At 38.6% G+C, this 15,275-nt stretch overlaps 2 protein-coding genes across 6 annotated transcripts; both read right to left on the minus strand.

The window, feature by feature from the left end:
- Positions 1-1,422: 1,422 nt before the first annotated feature.
- On the minus strand, positions 1,423-6,152 carry LOC137970152 (transcriptional regulator Myc-like). 4 transcript variants are annotated; one of them, XM_068816655.1, is made up of 4 exons: positions 6,118-6,152; positions 5,533-5,713; positions 3,703-4,265; positions 1,430-2,768 (listed from the first exon to the last, which is right to left on the minus strand). In XM_068816655.1, the coding sequence occupies exons 2-4, from the start codon at positions 5,553-5,555 to the stop codon at positions 2,341-2,343; spliced, it is 1,014 nt and encodes a 337-aa protein (XP_068672756.1). In that variant the 5' UTR covers positions 5,556-5,713; positions 6,118-6,152; the 3' UTR covers positions 1,430-2,340. The 4 variants fall into 4 exon arrangements, with proteins under 4 accessions (XP_068672758.1, XP_068672756.1, XP_068672757.1 ...); XM_068816656.1 differs by lacking the exon at positions 6,118-6,152 and adding an exon at positions 5,872-5,889 and having other exon boundaries at positions 5,533-5,604; XM_068816657.1 differs by lacking the exons at positions 5,533-5,713; positions 6,118-6,152 and adding an exon at positions 4,376-4,698 and having other exon boundaries at positions 1,423-2,768.
- Positions 6,153-8,988: 2,836 nt separating this feature from the next.
- On the minus strand, positions 8,989-11,447 carry LOC137970151 (transcriptional regulator Myc-like). Of its 2 annotated transcripts, none has more exons than XM_068816652.1 (3): positions 10,996-11,447; positions 10,311-10,867; positions 8,989-10,034 (listed from the first exon to the last, which is right to left on the minus strand). In XM_068816652.1, the coding sequence occupies exons 2-3, from the start codon at positions 10,849-10,851 to the stop codon at positions 9,448-9,450; spliced, it is 1,128 nt and encodes a 375-aa protein (XP_068672753.1). In that variant the 5' UTR covers positions 10,852-10,867; positions 10,996-11,447; the 3' UTR covers positions 8,989-9,447. The 2 variants fall into 2 exon arrangements, with proteins under 2 accessions (XP_068672753.1, XP_068672754.1); XM_068816653.1 differs by having other exon boundaries at positions 10,311-10,884; positions 10,996-11,131.
- Between the last annotated feature and the right edge of the window lie 3,828 nt (positions 11,448-15,275).

A 15,275-nucleotide genomic window follows, 5' to 3' on the forward strand; every position in this document is an offset into this window, starting at 1 on the left:
CGCCACACAGAGTAACTGAATTCGTTTTTTGCAGCTGTCATCATATGTCGGTAAAAAAAGAAAAGAAGCTGTTTGGGTCGCAGCCCCTGGCAACGTTGTGTACTCCAATTAAATTAATTATTTATGAAAGTTTCCGCGAAAGTTATTTAATTCAAAAAGACATTTTTTCATAACACATTATTCCGATGTGACTCAATGCTTATGACTCGTGAATCGAGAATTTTTAGGAAAGGTTTCAGTTAAAGGATTCGCCAGCTATTTACTCTTGCGGTTTTTTTGCGAAAACTCTCTAATTCATGGAAGGATTACTAAGACTGGAGACAAAAAGATGCCTTGGGCCTTCAAGTCTCCAGTAGCGGTTTTGATTTCCTCGGCTTGCTTCAGCTGATTTTTAACTTTGTTTTGATTCCGAAGTACAAAAGCCAATGAAAGGACAATTATCAGTTGGGCGCTAAGATCGAAGGACCGACGCCATTGCGTTTTAGTTGAGGTACTTAAACGACAATAAAATTGCAAGCTTCACTGAGAAATTAAGTGCGGTACCGTCTCTTGCACCCGCAATTAAAGTCAATCCTGATTCTCTGCAATGGAATTATCTTATCGGAACAAGAAAATTTTAAAAACAAATCCCAAGTTTTTATGTTTGATGTCAAACATGAGGCGAAAAAGGTCTTTTTGTAAGAGCCGATGGATTCATTACCCGTCCCCGCGAAATTGCTCTATCACAATTCTCCCTTGCGCCAGTCGTCCCTGGGTTTTGCGAAACTTTTAATTCGGTATTGATTCCCCATTGCCGGATTGAAAGTCAAATGTATATTTCGTTTGTGTTGAATGCAACTGGAAAGGACAAAGATTAAGCCTTACGCAACTTTGCCTCGCGAAAGAGCTAGAAGTGTAAACAAAACGGCAGAATAAAAAAAGTTATTGTGGGAAATTGTGACCAAACGATCAGCTGTGATTTCTGAATTGTTCTGACAAATTATTCTTTTAGATGATTATTTGGACAATTTTAAATAGTTTTTATGTTGCAAACCTCCCGTCTCGCACTGTCCCACTAAACTATGGTCAACGGCAATTTATCTGCATTCAATCACCTCAGTTATTGACTTCCCAAACCGGGAGCCCTTTGTGTACTCCACAGGTTCGCTAATTCATCGAAGGACTTGTTGAGTTTGCTAAAATTAATTCACTGTTTCGTTTCATTTTCTGTGCCCGGTATTTTTTTAATCAAAATCAAAAACTCTCAGCCATTCGAGGAAACACACTATCTCGCCAAAGAAGTATATACTGCGGTTTGGATAACACCACCCAAAAGTCTTTTGGTCAAAACGGTCTTCTAATTCTCTGTATTACAAATGAAATTATTGTAAACCACCTGATGCTTTCACCATTTGGGCATACAATGCAACTGGAAACAGTTCTACAAATCTTAAAGCCTTCTTTATTTTCAGGGCGTCAATTCAGGTTTCTTTACAAAAAAGCACTATGCAAAAGTTTACACATACAATGATGATGCAAGCTAAAGATTATCTACCTCTGAAATGGTCCTATGAACTGAATCCTGTTTAATATGCGATCTAATATTTGCTTCATTCCTATGTACAAATGTTAAGAATCTCTCTCAGAGCTTCTTAAAAGAAACTATATAAAATGCTGTTTCTACAAATGTTTCAGTCTTGAAGAGGAGGGTAAATGTCGGTTGAACTACGTTCACTGAATTTTAAAATGAATGCGGCTTTATCGAAAGCAAATACAACTTGCATTCTCTCATCGTACAAAGTACTTCTTGAACAAAGGGAATTTCTCATTTTTATTCGATATTTATTTTATCTTTTGGAAAAAAATGTAGAAAAAATACTAGGCGTCGAGCCCGAATTATATCGTTAGAATTTCTTTCTCATTACGTGAAAAATCTGCACGGTTAAAGTAACCGTGCATCGATTGCTTAAAAGCCTTGCCTTGTAAAACTAGAAAGAAAAATGTACAAAGTTCCGATGGTGTTGTGGAATTTTAAAAGTGGCCTAGGCGAGTGTAGTTTTTGGATGGTATGAACGTAGCTTGCTTAATCTTCGCTTTTCTGGTTTCCTACTATTATGTAGACGAAATACTATACTTCACTCAATTTTAATCATTAAAACTTTCAGCTATATTATTCACCGTCGGAAAATATTCCAAAGCAATAAATTGCAAATTAATACTGGAATTAACTTTTTGTAAGTTCTAATCACGGCCATAATATTAATGTAAAAGAATCTTAATTTGATGTCGAAAAGATATTGCTTAGTATTACTTTCTATAAAAAAAGATCACGCTGATGCATCAACCAGCAAAGTTTGAACTTTACAAAACACTGTATCCTTGTCGTAGGCAATTAAGTCTTTCTAGAAGTATAAGTCGCCTTTGACGTTCTAGTTCTTTGTCAGCTCGCAACCTTTCTTCTTCCAAATGCAACTGATGAACGTATTCGCGCGCTTTTTTCAGTATCATGACCTTAGAGGCTCGGTCGTTGTCCTCGAGTTCAGGAATACTGTCTCTTAAACGCTGGAAACGGCATTTTAAGTCTTCCCTTCTTTGCCTTTCCAAAACATTGTGCGTTGCTCGGCTTGTTTCGTTGTCTTCCGAGTCCTCGACGCCTTCCATCGGCGGCGAGTCCTGTCGGCTTGAACGTCTTGATTTGCGCGGCTTCTTTATCACCCCATAGTCGAACCGTTGTTGAGGGACAAACTCCTCGCTCACATGTCGGGATGCTCTCATAGATGGATTTTCCCCTGAAAAAAGGGAGCACATTTCACGAGTGAAAATCAGTTAAGGAAGACATTTAACAACTCTGCCCAACCCAATGGAATTTTGAAGATTCGAATAAAGAGGTCAGCCTTTGATCACTTGAAATGTTCTATGCCTTTTTCCCTTACAGCCGATAACGTATTGAGCCGCAAAGATTTCGTTTCTCTCAGTTATCATTAAACAACCGAATGTCAGACATTTGATAGTGACTCAAAAGCAATTCTTTTCAACTGTTTGACTTTATTGTTCAAAGCGATTCTGTTTTCGTAAGAAAAGAGATCTAATTAGCACAGAAGTACAACGCCTTGTCATGCATAGGACAGCTTGTGTATCCATTTGAAGGAACAGAAAATTGTTAGTTGGCTTAAACCACCAATCTTAATTCAAGCCTTTGTCAAAATCGTCTTAACGACAAATCGCTCAAAAGTAATATTTAAGATGTCGACTTTGTACCAAGTTTACCGAGAAACGCGCCAAGTGTGAAGAAAAAATCTGCAACAACTTGTAAACAAAACCAGATGGTATTAAAAACTTTTGACTTTGAAATCACAGAGCGTGCATTTCCAAATTCAAGTTTATACAAAGGTTCAACGATCAACATTTAGTCCGTGATAGAATTTGTTAAACAACAAGACACTTCTTGATGTGTGGGAAAAATCTTTCGCGCCTAATTCATAAACACCCTAGGTTCACGAGTGATAAAGTTCAGGTTTATTATTCGATTATAAACACGCGAAAGAAGACAGATCCGGCGCTAAAATTGGCCAAACTACGGTAGCTAGTCATGTTGTCTTTTTTCTTTTTTTACAATTCGAAAGTGAAATAGCGAAAGAGTGAACGAAATAACAAACGGAGTTTACCTCTCACTCCACAAAGTGAATGATTCTTAAATCTAAACCAAATAAGTACGATATTCACCTGAAAAATGGGACTGCCATCTAACGTCCACTTGTTGCTGAGCAAGCGTGCGATCTTGGTTTGTTACTGCTGCTGGAACAAACGAAGGCAAATCTAGTAAGATTCGGCGATCTGTAGCCATTTCAGCACTAGATTCATTCAGATACGCCGCAGATAGCACAACTCGATTGCCTTGAAACCTCTGCGACTCGACACAATCAAAGTCACTCTCCACAGCCGGCCAAATATGCTCTTCGTCCATCGTGCTACATGTCAAACGCTGCATTTCTGCGTCGCTTAACACCAGTGGTAAATCGGACGATAAGTCTTCCGGCTCGGGTACAACTTGAAGTCCGTTTTTCCTTGATGGAATGAAGAAGTTCCGCTTAGTTGCTTGAGGAAGACAGTTCTCCGGAGAGTATGGTGGTGTTGGAAGCGGAAACTTCCTCCATAAGTCATCGTTTGGGATCGATGGGTTGTATAGATCCTCTGTGAGATTCTCAACTATGACATCTTGGTGAGTAGAGGAATCCATGATTTGCGGTCCACGTAGTCTCTTGTCAAAAAACATGTCGTAGCAGAGTCTGTTGGTAAAAAAACGTACACAATTATTAGAAGGCGCTAAGCCGCCGTAAACAGCTTCTTTTACGAGGCGCAATCTGCACGCTTGTGTATTTACTTAATGCTGACCTACCAAGCGATTGGATGAGCTAGCGATACTGATTTGTGACCGGAAAAAAAAGGAAATCGGCTTTCAAATCGACCAGCCGCTTTTCACGTTCAGCTTAAAGTGAATGAGTAGGATGAATGAATGGACTGATCATATCACAAAAGACATTAATTTGCATATAAAGTCATCCGCAGGCGTGTTGCGCGCGAGGGATTCGAATTGAACACTAATCTTCAGGACGGTTACTTGGTTTTCGTTTTGATTTGTGCAATGATCTGTGAACTTCTGAGCGAGGATTCAACAAACAAGACTTGTATCTTACAGGTTTTTTGAGTCACACGCAATGAAAAAAGAGGGTTTGGGTGATTTACACAAAATTGAATATTCATGCTTTGCAAGAGCTCTTTACAAGCGAGCGACCCGTAGTAATGACTTGGGACCTGCTTTCCGTATTGTTTCCTCGAGAAAGAGTTATATATGGCACCAAAAATTAACCAGTAGAGTTTGCAAGCAACTCATATTCCCAAAACTTTACTACTTTGGACATAGAAGAAGAAATATCTGGGCAGAAGTGAATGTTTGAGTCATGGCAACCAAAGTGGAATTTTCCTTTTCAACCGGGCGTGCTGAGAAGCGCGACGAAACTGAGCTGATGTAACGGAATTTTCGCAAATCTGATATAAGAGATGATAAACAGGAATAGAAGAAAAATAGCAGGTAGCAGGTCTGCAGCTGTTTTTATCTGCTAAAGCAATTACCCATGATTCAGCGTAGATTGAAGCAGAACAGATGAAATAAAATTTAGAGATTTCCATCTTCAAAATGGTCGCATTGTTCATTCTCCCTCTCTCTCTCTCTATCTCTCTTCGCCGTTGATTGTAGTCTACAGCCATCTCATAGAATTCTGCACTCTTTTATAAGCGAGTACAACTGAATCAGTCTCGATTTTGCAACCCCTGTAGCGTTAACAAGCTCTTTTTTCCAGAAATAACAAATTCTCATCTGAAAGTTTCGAAAATTGAGCAGTAGCACAAACGTTTCGCGAAAACAACTGATTTTAGTCGGTCTATTTTACCTATCAAACAATATAACCGCGTCGCTGCAAGCGAACACAAAGAAACTGAAAATGCTGCATGCATTCATTTTTAGACAAGAAACAACAGATAAATACCAATACTCACAGTGTACTTGTGGCGGCAATCATTCTTCTAAGGATATCTTAGTCTCAATCACCGCAGTTATGATGAAGATGGCTGGAGAGAATAAAGTGCGTGTAAATGACCAGGACGCGTGCCTTACAAACTAACTCTTGAGCGATATTAGCTTATCTAGTTAGACCTTGCCAGCTTGGATGCTGTAACCCTGATGAATATGAAAAGGATTGACACCAGAGGTTACGAGAACAATTGAAACTGCCAAAGTCACATCATGACACACCCAAGAATTAAAAAAAATAAATACTCAAATAACTTTGCATAAAAGAAAGAGTTTTAAAAAGGAATGAAAATGTCGAAAAATACTCCAAAGCTAAACAACACGAGGTCGATGATGTCGCTCTCCTCGGCTGCATTCTCTGTGCCTTTGGACTAAAGCTCAAAGTTGGGTGTTTAGAAAAGTGATAACGTCACTCCCCCTGGTTAAACAACCCCAGAAGCTCGGTGCTGTTATTCTTCAGATGGCACAATATTTGTAGTAATGCCATTAATTTCGAAGGCCTTATGGTTTTTTCCGGGGTGTTAAGTACTGTTCGTGTGCCAATGAATTACCGGCGCGTGCCCTGCTAATTAGGCTGCTAATGAGGATTGGAGTTGTCGGCACTCGCAAGAGATACTTGATCTCACAAGTTACTTCTCTGCTGCAAAAAAATGGTAGCTTTAAGTTATGAAGCGCCAGTAAGCATTTTTTTCTGCGGACTTTGCCTTGCTCTTGAGCAAACAGACGCTGATAGCTTTGCATAAGTAGCACACAGAAAACCGCAAAGGCTAGCTAAGGGCATTATTGTTCGAACCAAAAAACAACATTTTGCTTCAAAGATCAAAGGCTGGAATATTTTTGTGCGCAAAATGACTCGATAAGAAAAGAGCATTTACAATACAGAGCCCCAAACTTTCTCTACAACAATCAAGGTCGCCTGCCTGGAGAGCAATACCAATGCAGCCTCCGGGGACACGGATTAAGATAACTTATTGTTTACGGCTGTTGTCGTAAGGTCGGCACGCGTAAGAAGGACGCCATCAATCAAAAGAAAAGAACGCCATTCAAATGCTAATAATAGGCGAGCTTTTTATTGCCAATGACGTTGATCAAGAACAAATGTTTATTTGATGGTAGCAAATTATCTACACGACACTTTGACACCTTCAGTGGGGCATTAAACTCGTACCTTTGAAAGCAGCTGGCTCGTGCTAATTCGAGCATAACATCTCCTTTGGAGCTTTCTGGAGAGCCTAACACGACGCTAATATTTCACGTACATTCTTAAATCTAATAACTTGATCTAGTCAACTGTCGCCATAGACATGCCGGTCAATTTAGAAGCAAGAAACAGTTTAAATACTGAAAGGACGTTTACAACTCAAGGAGCTTCGACTTCCTTCTATATGTCTTTTTGAAGGAATGAGTGCCGACAATAAATCTCTGAAGCCTGAAGAAAGAAATATATGCATTTAAAATTCCATTAGAAGTTTGCCAAGTATCACATTAAGGCACAAATGTAAATATGCAGGAAGTGAAAAAACCGAAATTGAAAGGAGATCGGTTTCGTTTGCATTGAGTGAAATAACGTTGGTTTGCCCCCAGAAACTTAAATATACTCTTGCGATTTTGTTCTCCCAAAGAGCTCTTGAAGTTTCCGTCAAAAGCGACGTTTTTGTCCTTAGACATCTGTGTAGGTAATAAACAATTTTACCCGCGAAAAAAATCGTGACAGAAGTGAAAATAGGACAGGAAATAGGCTTGTCTCAAGAAGAAGAAGAAATATCGTTTAACTGACTGCAGACCTGAGAATCCACCAGAGATCTCTTCCCAGTGTTAAGGACTCGCATTTCTTTTTAAATGTGTTACAGATTTCTTTGCGAAACGCAATTAGATATATTGCATTAATTGTATATCAATGTATCTTTCGAACCTGCATATTTAATATTGCACTTTTGAGCCAGACAAATAAAATTTAACTCGCCGAAATGGAGGAAGTTTCATTGAATTCCTCAGGATCTACCATTCGGAACTACTTGCTATGAAGCGGCTTTGACAACTGGACTAATAAACCCAGGTCATCTTTCAAGCTTAAGAAGTAATTTGTGTAATAAGCGGTGAAATCCAACCATCGACAGCTGTTGCAAACAAAGAGCCTATTTTTGCTCCATTCAGGGAACACCTGCTCTCCTTAAAATCATTTGCATAACAATCCAGTCCTGCTCTTTACTGACTTTTAATGTAAACACTTTTCCAATATGGCCGGAAATGCTAAGATGAAAATGGTTAGGTGAGACAAGCGCACTCTTGCACTTGTCTGGGGCGAGAAAACCACATACCAGTTCATCATATAGGTTATAAAATTTTACTTTGTTGTCGCAGAATCTACGTTACGATTATAACCTGAAGTTATTGAAAAAGTCGTGAGATGAACGCTGAATTTGTTGACATACAACTTCATAAAATCATGAAAGTTATAAATAGAAAATAAACGCCAAAGAACAATTGTAAAGTTTTGATTTGTGTTCGTCATGTACAATCTATCAAAATACTAACTACTCAAATTTTCGTCACCAACTGCGTATCTTCCCTATGCTCTTCAACTAAATGAAGAGAACGACGACTTTCTAACAATCATTTTTGTATCTAATATAAAAGTTGTTGAATAGAAGTACTTGTAGTCCTTGTACATGAAGTATATATTTTTCTCCAACAAAAATCTTGCCAGCACCAGCTTTATTATAAAAGAGGGGACGCTGCAAAGATAGATTTGTTGAATGAAAATTTTCGACAAGAATTGCATTAAATCAATTAAGCCAAAGAATGGATGACGATTTCTTCTTTTGTTGCGAGTTCGCACGAAGTAATCTTTTTGGGGTCAAAACTGAACAGTTGAGATGTCCATGTAAGGGATCAAACTATTGCCATGCAGTGTCCGTCGTTTTGCTCACACATCAACTTCCGCTCGCTTTTTTACTTCCTGAGTAAACTAAGCAAGAAGCAACATGTTATGTAAAACATACAGCAGTGTAAAGTTTGTTTAAGGTTCCCTATTCGGATGATGACTTAAGAGATTCTACTTATTTTATGATGATCATGGAGTCATCCCGCAAATCGATTTACATGGAAATATAAACAGACGCTGTGGTCATCAAATCTTCTCTAGTTGATTATTTTGTATTTCCCAACAATTTTCATTCATTATGACACGAGACAGGTCATACGCTAATGGGTTTGTAATTTATGCAGTTTAGTCTATAGTTTAAGTCAACACACACATGCAAATTTGTAGTCCATTCATTTGAAGAATGTCATCGCGTTTGAATGGGAGCGTAACGCGTGTAAATTTGACCACCTCCACCGTTTTCGTTTTCTCTGAGCAAAATGTGAACATATTGTGGCGTTGTCTCCTTCGTCATTTAATAAACACTTACGAAGCACTATTCGATTTTCAGTCGTTATTTTATTACAGTTTCCTACCCCAAATGGTTCAAACTATTCTTTGTAATTCTACGCCGATCATTTTTAATGCCTTTGTCAAGCATTCACAAAGCCGGTTTCAATTCGAATGGGAGTGCAACAGCACCGTAAAAGCCCTATTTACAACCAGTATCTTCAAGATTAACTGTACGCCTATGCACAACTTAGAGATTTCACTACAGCTAAGACTAAAGAGTCTTCTCAATATAATACTTCTGAAAACTAGCATCAGGAATTTTGTGCCGTGATCAGAAAAATTTAATTCATTGTCAATAAATTGAACTCCGAAGTGCGAGTGAAAATAAATGAATGAGAAAATAAATGAACATTTTCAAAACAGTTTTTCTCCCAATTGGGAACTTACAAAAAAGAATTACCTGTGGGGAGAGAACAAAGGAAAATAACGAAAGTTCCAGAATTGTCTAGTTCGCCTGATTCAAAGCCAGAAGCTTTCTTAGTAACGTTGCGTTAATTTTCTTTTGTTTTTCCAACTCCGCGACCAGTTTTATTTCTTCTTGCTTTATGTGGCTAATATATTCCCACGATTTTCTTAGTATTGAGACTTTCGGCGCTCGCTCGTTGTCCTTGAGTTCCGGCACACAGTCCCGCAACTTTTGAAATTTCAATTTCAAGTCGTTTCTTCGCTTCCTTTCCAATACGTTGTGAGTTGCACGCGTGAACTCACTGTCATTCTCCGATTCGTCGCTTTCTCCAGAACTGCTAATGGCTTTAGCTACCTTTCGTCCTTCCCTGCAATGCAACCCCTCGCTTGATAGAGCTTTCCTGTGTCGACGTGTTCGCATTTTGGCCACAAAGTCCGATTTCTCGTTGTCAGGGAAGTCTTGTTTGTCTTCAACGCTTGAGAGTTCAGAAGACGGTTCATTCAATGAAGTTTCGGATGGCATTGTTTCGCAAGTTTTCTCACAATCAAGCTCTACGATTTCTTCAGTTTTCTGCTCTCGCTTTGAGTTCTCTATAGTAACGACATCAACTTCGACCTCTTCCTCTTCTGTGAAGTTTGGAAAAAAAAACCAAATACAAATGTTAGAAAGTCACTGCTGTGCCCATCTCGAATTTAAGACATACAAATTGACTATCTTGGTATAAAAGCGCGAAAAATGATGAAGACGTAACAAAAAAAACAGAAGAAAAAATCGGTACAATGAAAGGGAATCAAGGAAAGGATCGATGTCAACTATGGTCATAGATCGGCGAACACGAAGAACGGTGACCCAATCAGCCAATGCGAGTACATTTATTATTTATCCAAGCAGTTTATACCTACCAGAATCCGACTGGTCATCCATGTTTTCCGCACCAAGCTCACTGCCGGGGCTTATGCTCAGAGGAAAGGGAAAAATCTCCGAAGGATCTACACTCAAAATTCTTGCCGCAGATTCACTAAGAGGCGGTGTTTGAGATAAGAGTCGAACACGTTCCATTTTTGAATGAATTCGTTGTTGTTTCCTGTCGACTGATTTCTCGAAGGCCGCTCCATTCCACATGCAGTCTTTGATCAATATATCCTTGAGGTCACTGGATTGGAAATACAGAGAACACTCATCGTCTAGAGAGAGTCCTTCGTCCGCGATTCCAAGACAAATTGGCTGCTCTCTTGCTTCATCCGTTGTGGCGTACGGCGGGGAACAAGCCGGTGAGATGGGTGGCGTTGGCGGAAATGAAAAATTTTTCCAGAGGTCATCAGTTGCTTCTTTGCCCTTACTCTTCAAGGCTGCTGAATCATCGCCTAAATCTTTGAATAGAGATGGTTGCAGTGCATCGAAGTCATTGCCGAAGCTTTCTAGAATAAGGTTGTCCTCGACCATGTTAGTCCCTCAGACACTGCAATGTACAAATTCCTGTTATCGTTTCAGTCATGAGTCATGACTTCGCGTGATTGAATGTGTACTGAAAACTATATTTTCAACAAAATCAACAGTAAACAAGAGAGCTCAATATTCTTTTCTTACCTCGTTTAAGATAACTCTGGCACTGACTTAATATTGCACCGTGTACGCTTTGTCGAAGTTTAGAATCTGGTTTTAATAACCAGTTACACTCCGACACGATCGCTAGTGCGCTCAACGACCAAATGTGAAAAGTTTTACACTTCACGGCAATTCAAAGCCATTCATTGAAGACCACACACAATGCGGCGGCTTGGGCACTAAACTAGCCTCCTACGCACTCGAGTCCCACGCTTTAGCGAGGAGGAAATTCTGTTTTGAATCTATAATCGGAAGCGCGGGAACAGCATGTAGTAGAAGAACTGTGTCAAGTCACGAAAAAGACATAAGAAGGCAAAAAAAAAAGAAGGAGTTATGGAGTGTAATTAGCTCATCTCTCACGGGCAAGTGGTAGCAATGACTTAGTTTCCAAACAATCGCGAGGGTTCAATTCTGTTGTATTAATATTCATGCATGGCTTTTCTTTTTTGACAGGAGTCGTTGTTTGCCAAAGCCCAGCTGTGACTAGAAGGACAAAGCACGGCATTATGGGATGGACCGCCCCTTCAAGATTTTTAACAAGTCCACGTTTTAGCTGCTCTAAACACAATACTCATCACTGAGAACAATGGAGATGTAATCTAGCTTTTGACAGCCAACCAGTGTTTCATTGTGTACCACACCTGTGCGAATGAACATCTGGCAGCCTTAGAAATTTTTAAGTTTGCGTGAAGTTCCTTTTGTTCGTTGCAATGATTTCTTTATATTATCTGTTTTGAAATGAGACGTTGTGTGAAAGACAATGGTTTCCTTAACGGTGGCAAAGTGAATTATATAAGCTCACAGCAGTGGAATTTAAGTTTGTTTTTTGCCTTTTATAATCTAACATAACAACTTGCTCTAATCTGATCATGAAGACGAAACAATCGCCTTAGCCAACGCGATGGCTGGATACAGATCGACGGTGACGATTTCTTGGTAAAAAATCTATATCTACAAACTTTTACATCATATCTATGTATATGTTTGTATAAACTGTTGCTAAAAGAACCATTGAGTAATGAAGCAAAATCACGGGCTTATCAGAAACAAAGTGGCCATTCAATATATGATTCTTTTCAAGTTTTGCATTGTTTGGCGCCTTTTAAAGTTTAAAACCGAGCTATTTAACAAACACCTTGAAAAAGTGGCAAGTTAAAAAGTGAGCAGCATAACAAAAAATGGATTGGAGATTCACATTTTGCTGGTAGAAGCTCAAGACACAACAGAATCAAGGGTTCCGTTCATGGTGGGTTGATTCATTTACAAATTATTCCGCTCTCCCACCTGCTAAGGAGTAAGCAAGTCGGATATTCAACAGCTGCGGACATTGTTTAAGGCAGATGGCTTCGCAGCGTCGTAAATCACAACCAAGTGAAGCTATTTGTCTTTATCATATCCCGCTAGTCAAATTCCATGGCAGCTGCTTCTTAGCGTTCAAGCAACTAAAACACTCCAAAAATGAGAAGCGGCTTCGTTTGTGCACGAAGGACTATGTGTAACAGAAAACAAAAATTATATATAACCGGTAATTAAAAGAGTACAGTTCGGAAAGGCGTTTAATAAGATAAACAACTATGATACGTGATGATTGCGAAAATAATTCCACAAGGGTCTTCCTGAAAACCCACTCTGGTTCACTTACTTTTCCTGTTTAAATATTAATTCTTTTTTGGCTTTAAATAGGCTATACAAGATTCTGTAATCATTTTTCAGCACTTTTTCTTTTGGAATAGAATGGGGTCATCAAGTCGCTCCAACACGATTTTTTGTCTTATGTACGATATCTTAGTAAAATCAAAATTTAAAAAATGACAAGGGCTAAAGGGAAGAGCTATTAGTTTAAGAGCACACTAAAGCAAAATTGACAAGAAAAGTTAAAAATAGTTTAATTTGGTCTTTAAAAAAAAATTCTTCCGGAAGAAAACCTCTATAAAATAATTAAAACGGTATCATAGCAGTTGTTTGACTACCGTAAAATGTCTTGTTAACATTCCATGAGCAGTTTCATCGATGCCACAAGTGTCAAAACAAGATAGTTGTCCCTTAACATAAATAAAAACAATCTGCCATTTTAAAATCACAACCAAAGACGAAGATAATGTTTTGTCATCATTATTTTCACTTTAATTTTAATGTAGTTACCAATAAGACAATCCTAGTTACGCTGCTATATCTGCAAACATCTCAAGTGCGGAAATCGAACACCGCACCGGATATTGGGTGGCCCAATGTGCCAACTCACGCGAAATGACAGCCCACTGATTGAGTCACTTCCGGCAAATTGGCAAAAATTACTTTATTCATCACAAATGTTGACAGAAAGAAAACAAAATGGTAAAAAAAAATCGACTTCATTCCTAAATTTAAATGCGGAGCTTCTAAAGAGGAGCTATAATTTGAGTCAAGCCATAACGCGGTGCAATATCACTTGACATAAGATCTTTCGCAAGGCACGTAGGTAACAAAGCATGTAACAGAATCCTCAAGAATGCAATCCAGAAAACGAAAAATATCAAACGACAGGAAATAGAATATTAAGTACTTCATGAAGAATAACTGTCGCTGCCAATGAAAGGCTCACACTTTCTTCCAACCTCAAGTGAAGTTTATCGTTAGCTATGTAAATCGGATTAGCTGCTTTTATATGTTCCTTCAGATGATGCCGTCGGTCCTAAAATATTTGTTGAGCCAATGGACCAAGATTTAAACAAGAATACATTCTTAAGTAGGGAGGCATCAAGGCTTATATTTGTTGACTTAATACAGAACACGTCGATTCAGGAATTTAAACTTCTTAAAAGGGGCAAAACGTCCAAATGAATTAACTCTAAAATTCAATCCCTAGAAATCAAATATGATTTTCATTAAAATCGACAGAAGAGCCTTCGGTTGGATTAGAAGATCTACTCGACATGATTTGACTGCAAATATGGGTTTAAAAAAAGAAAAAGAATATAAGTACCCACTGATGAACAAATTTTGAATTTAAAAGCGATTTTGCGGGGCTTCATCGAGGGAAGCAGCAGCCATATTCACGCTGTTGCATACTACTGACTTGAAATTATTGCGGCCAAGCGTGCATGAAAATTTCGTAACAAAAATGAAGCAAATATGCATTCACATTTTTTTTCCAACAGGGGTAACTTTATCAGCAGAAACACGGTCCAAAAATACAGATCGACAATATAACGACCTGAGAATTTTTATTACTTTGACTTCTAGACCAAAAATAAACATGAGCAATGGTTTTCTCCAAGCTTATATTTGCAAACGCAAAGACAATAAATGTAACAACCGTGTGAGGGCTCACTCACCACCTGTTGCATTAAAGGCCAGGGTTAAGCCAATGTTTGTTTTCAATTTTATACGGAGAAACTAAAACAAAATTAGAAATGTTCAACAAGCGATTTAAAAACCCTGCCTGAATTCAGTCTAAGATAATTAACTTTAATTAAGTTCTAACTGACATCACCCAGCAAAATTGCACTTGGGTGCATTTCAGTTAAAAGATTTGCGGTTGAAACCGCTAAGGGTTTCAATTTCAATAATTATCACGATGCCATTCAACGTCTTGTTCACACTCCACTCCTTAGAAATCACTTGGTTTAAGGGTGTAAAAGTATGGGTTACTGTCGAAAGTTGAGAGTATCGTGTCCCTAGGGCGATTCCCACTTCACGAGTCAAGTGATTATAGCAATTAGACGTTGAAGGTCCGGAAAAGCACTTTTCTTTTGCACTGGTTGTTATGCTAAACGAGGTTGTTCCGAAACTGGATGAAAATCAAATTGTTGAGTGAGACCATTCAAAAAAAAATCATCTGAGAAATACAGTACTACTTTGCAGACGTGTTTTTCAGTCAAAAATGTAGCAGCTCAGCTCACAATCTTTCCCATTCTGCCTTTTTCAGTTTCCATAGCGCTTAAAATGGCCCAGACACTCAACTATGGGGGTGAAATCCCAAAGAGTAGCGATTTGAATAAAATTTATTGCGCAGCTGACTTTCCTGTTGTCTCATTTTATTATGCTGAACAGGGATCCAACGTTTTGTTTCACTGATCACATCATTCCCCGCTGTATGATCACCCCTGCAAGAAGTAATTATGCTGATAACAGAGCTTTGTAGTTTTACGAAGTGGCCGCCTCGTTATTTCTGGAAATTGTTCCGGCAAGAAGAAATTAAAGGAAATATACAAATGGACACAAATTTGCTTTGATATTCACTTCAGACATCACTTCAAAGAGAATTGTTTTCAACTTTTCAG

The sequence above is a fragment of the Montipora foliosa genome, chromosome 9 (assembly GCF_036669935.1).
Source record: "Montipora foliosa isolate CH-2021 chromosome 9, ASM3666993v2, whole genome shotgun sequence".
Taxonomy (NCBI): Eukaryota; Metazoa; Cnidaria; class Anthozoa; order Scleractinia; family Acroporidae; genus Montipora; species Montipora foliosa.

Excerpts from the sequence above, each read along its gene's own strand:
- LOC137970151 (XM_068816652.1), bottom strand. The coding sequence starts at position 10,851 with ATGGTCGAGGACAACCTTATTCTAGAAAGCTTCGGCAATGACTTCGAT. Across the intron at positions 10,035-10,310 it reads GGATGACCAGTCGGATTCTG|AAGAGGAAGAGGTCGAAGTT; the intron begins GTAGGTATAAAC and ends CAAACTTCACAG.
- LOC137970152 (XM_068816655.1), bottom strand. The coding sequence starts at position 5,555 with ATGATTGCCGCCACAAGTACACT. Across the intron at positions 4,266-5,532 it reads ATTGCCGCCACAAGTACACT|ACTCTGCTACGACATGTTTT; the intron begins GTGAGTATTGGT and ends TTTTACCAACAG. Across the intron at positions 2,769-3,702 it reads ATGGCAGTCCCATTTTTCAG|GGGAAAATCCATCTATGAGA; the intron begins GTGAATATCGTA and ends CCCTTTTTTCAG.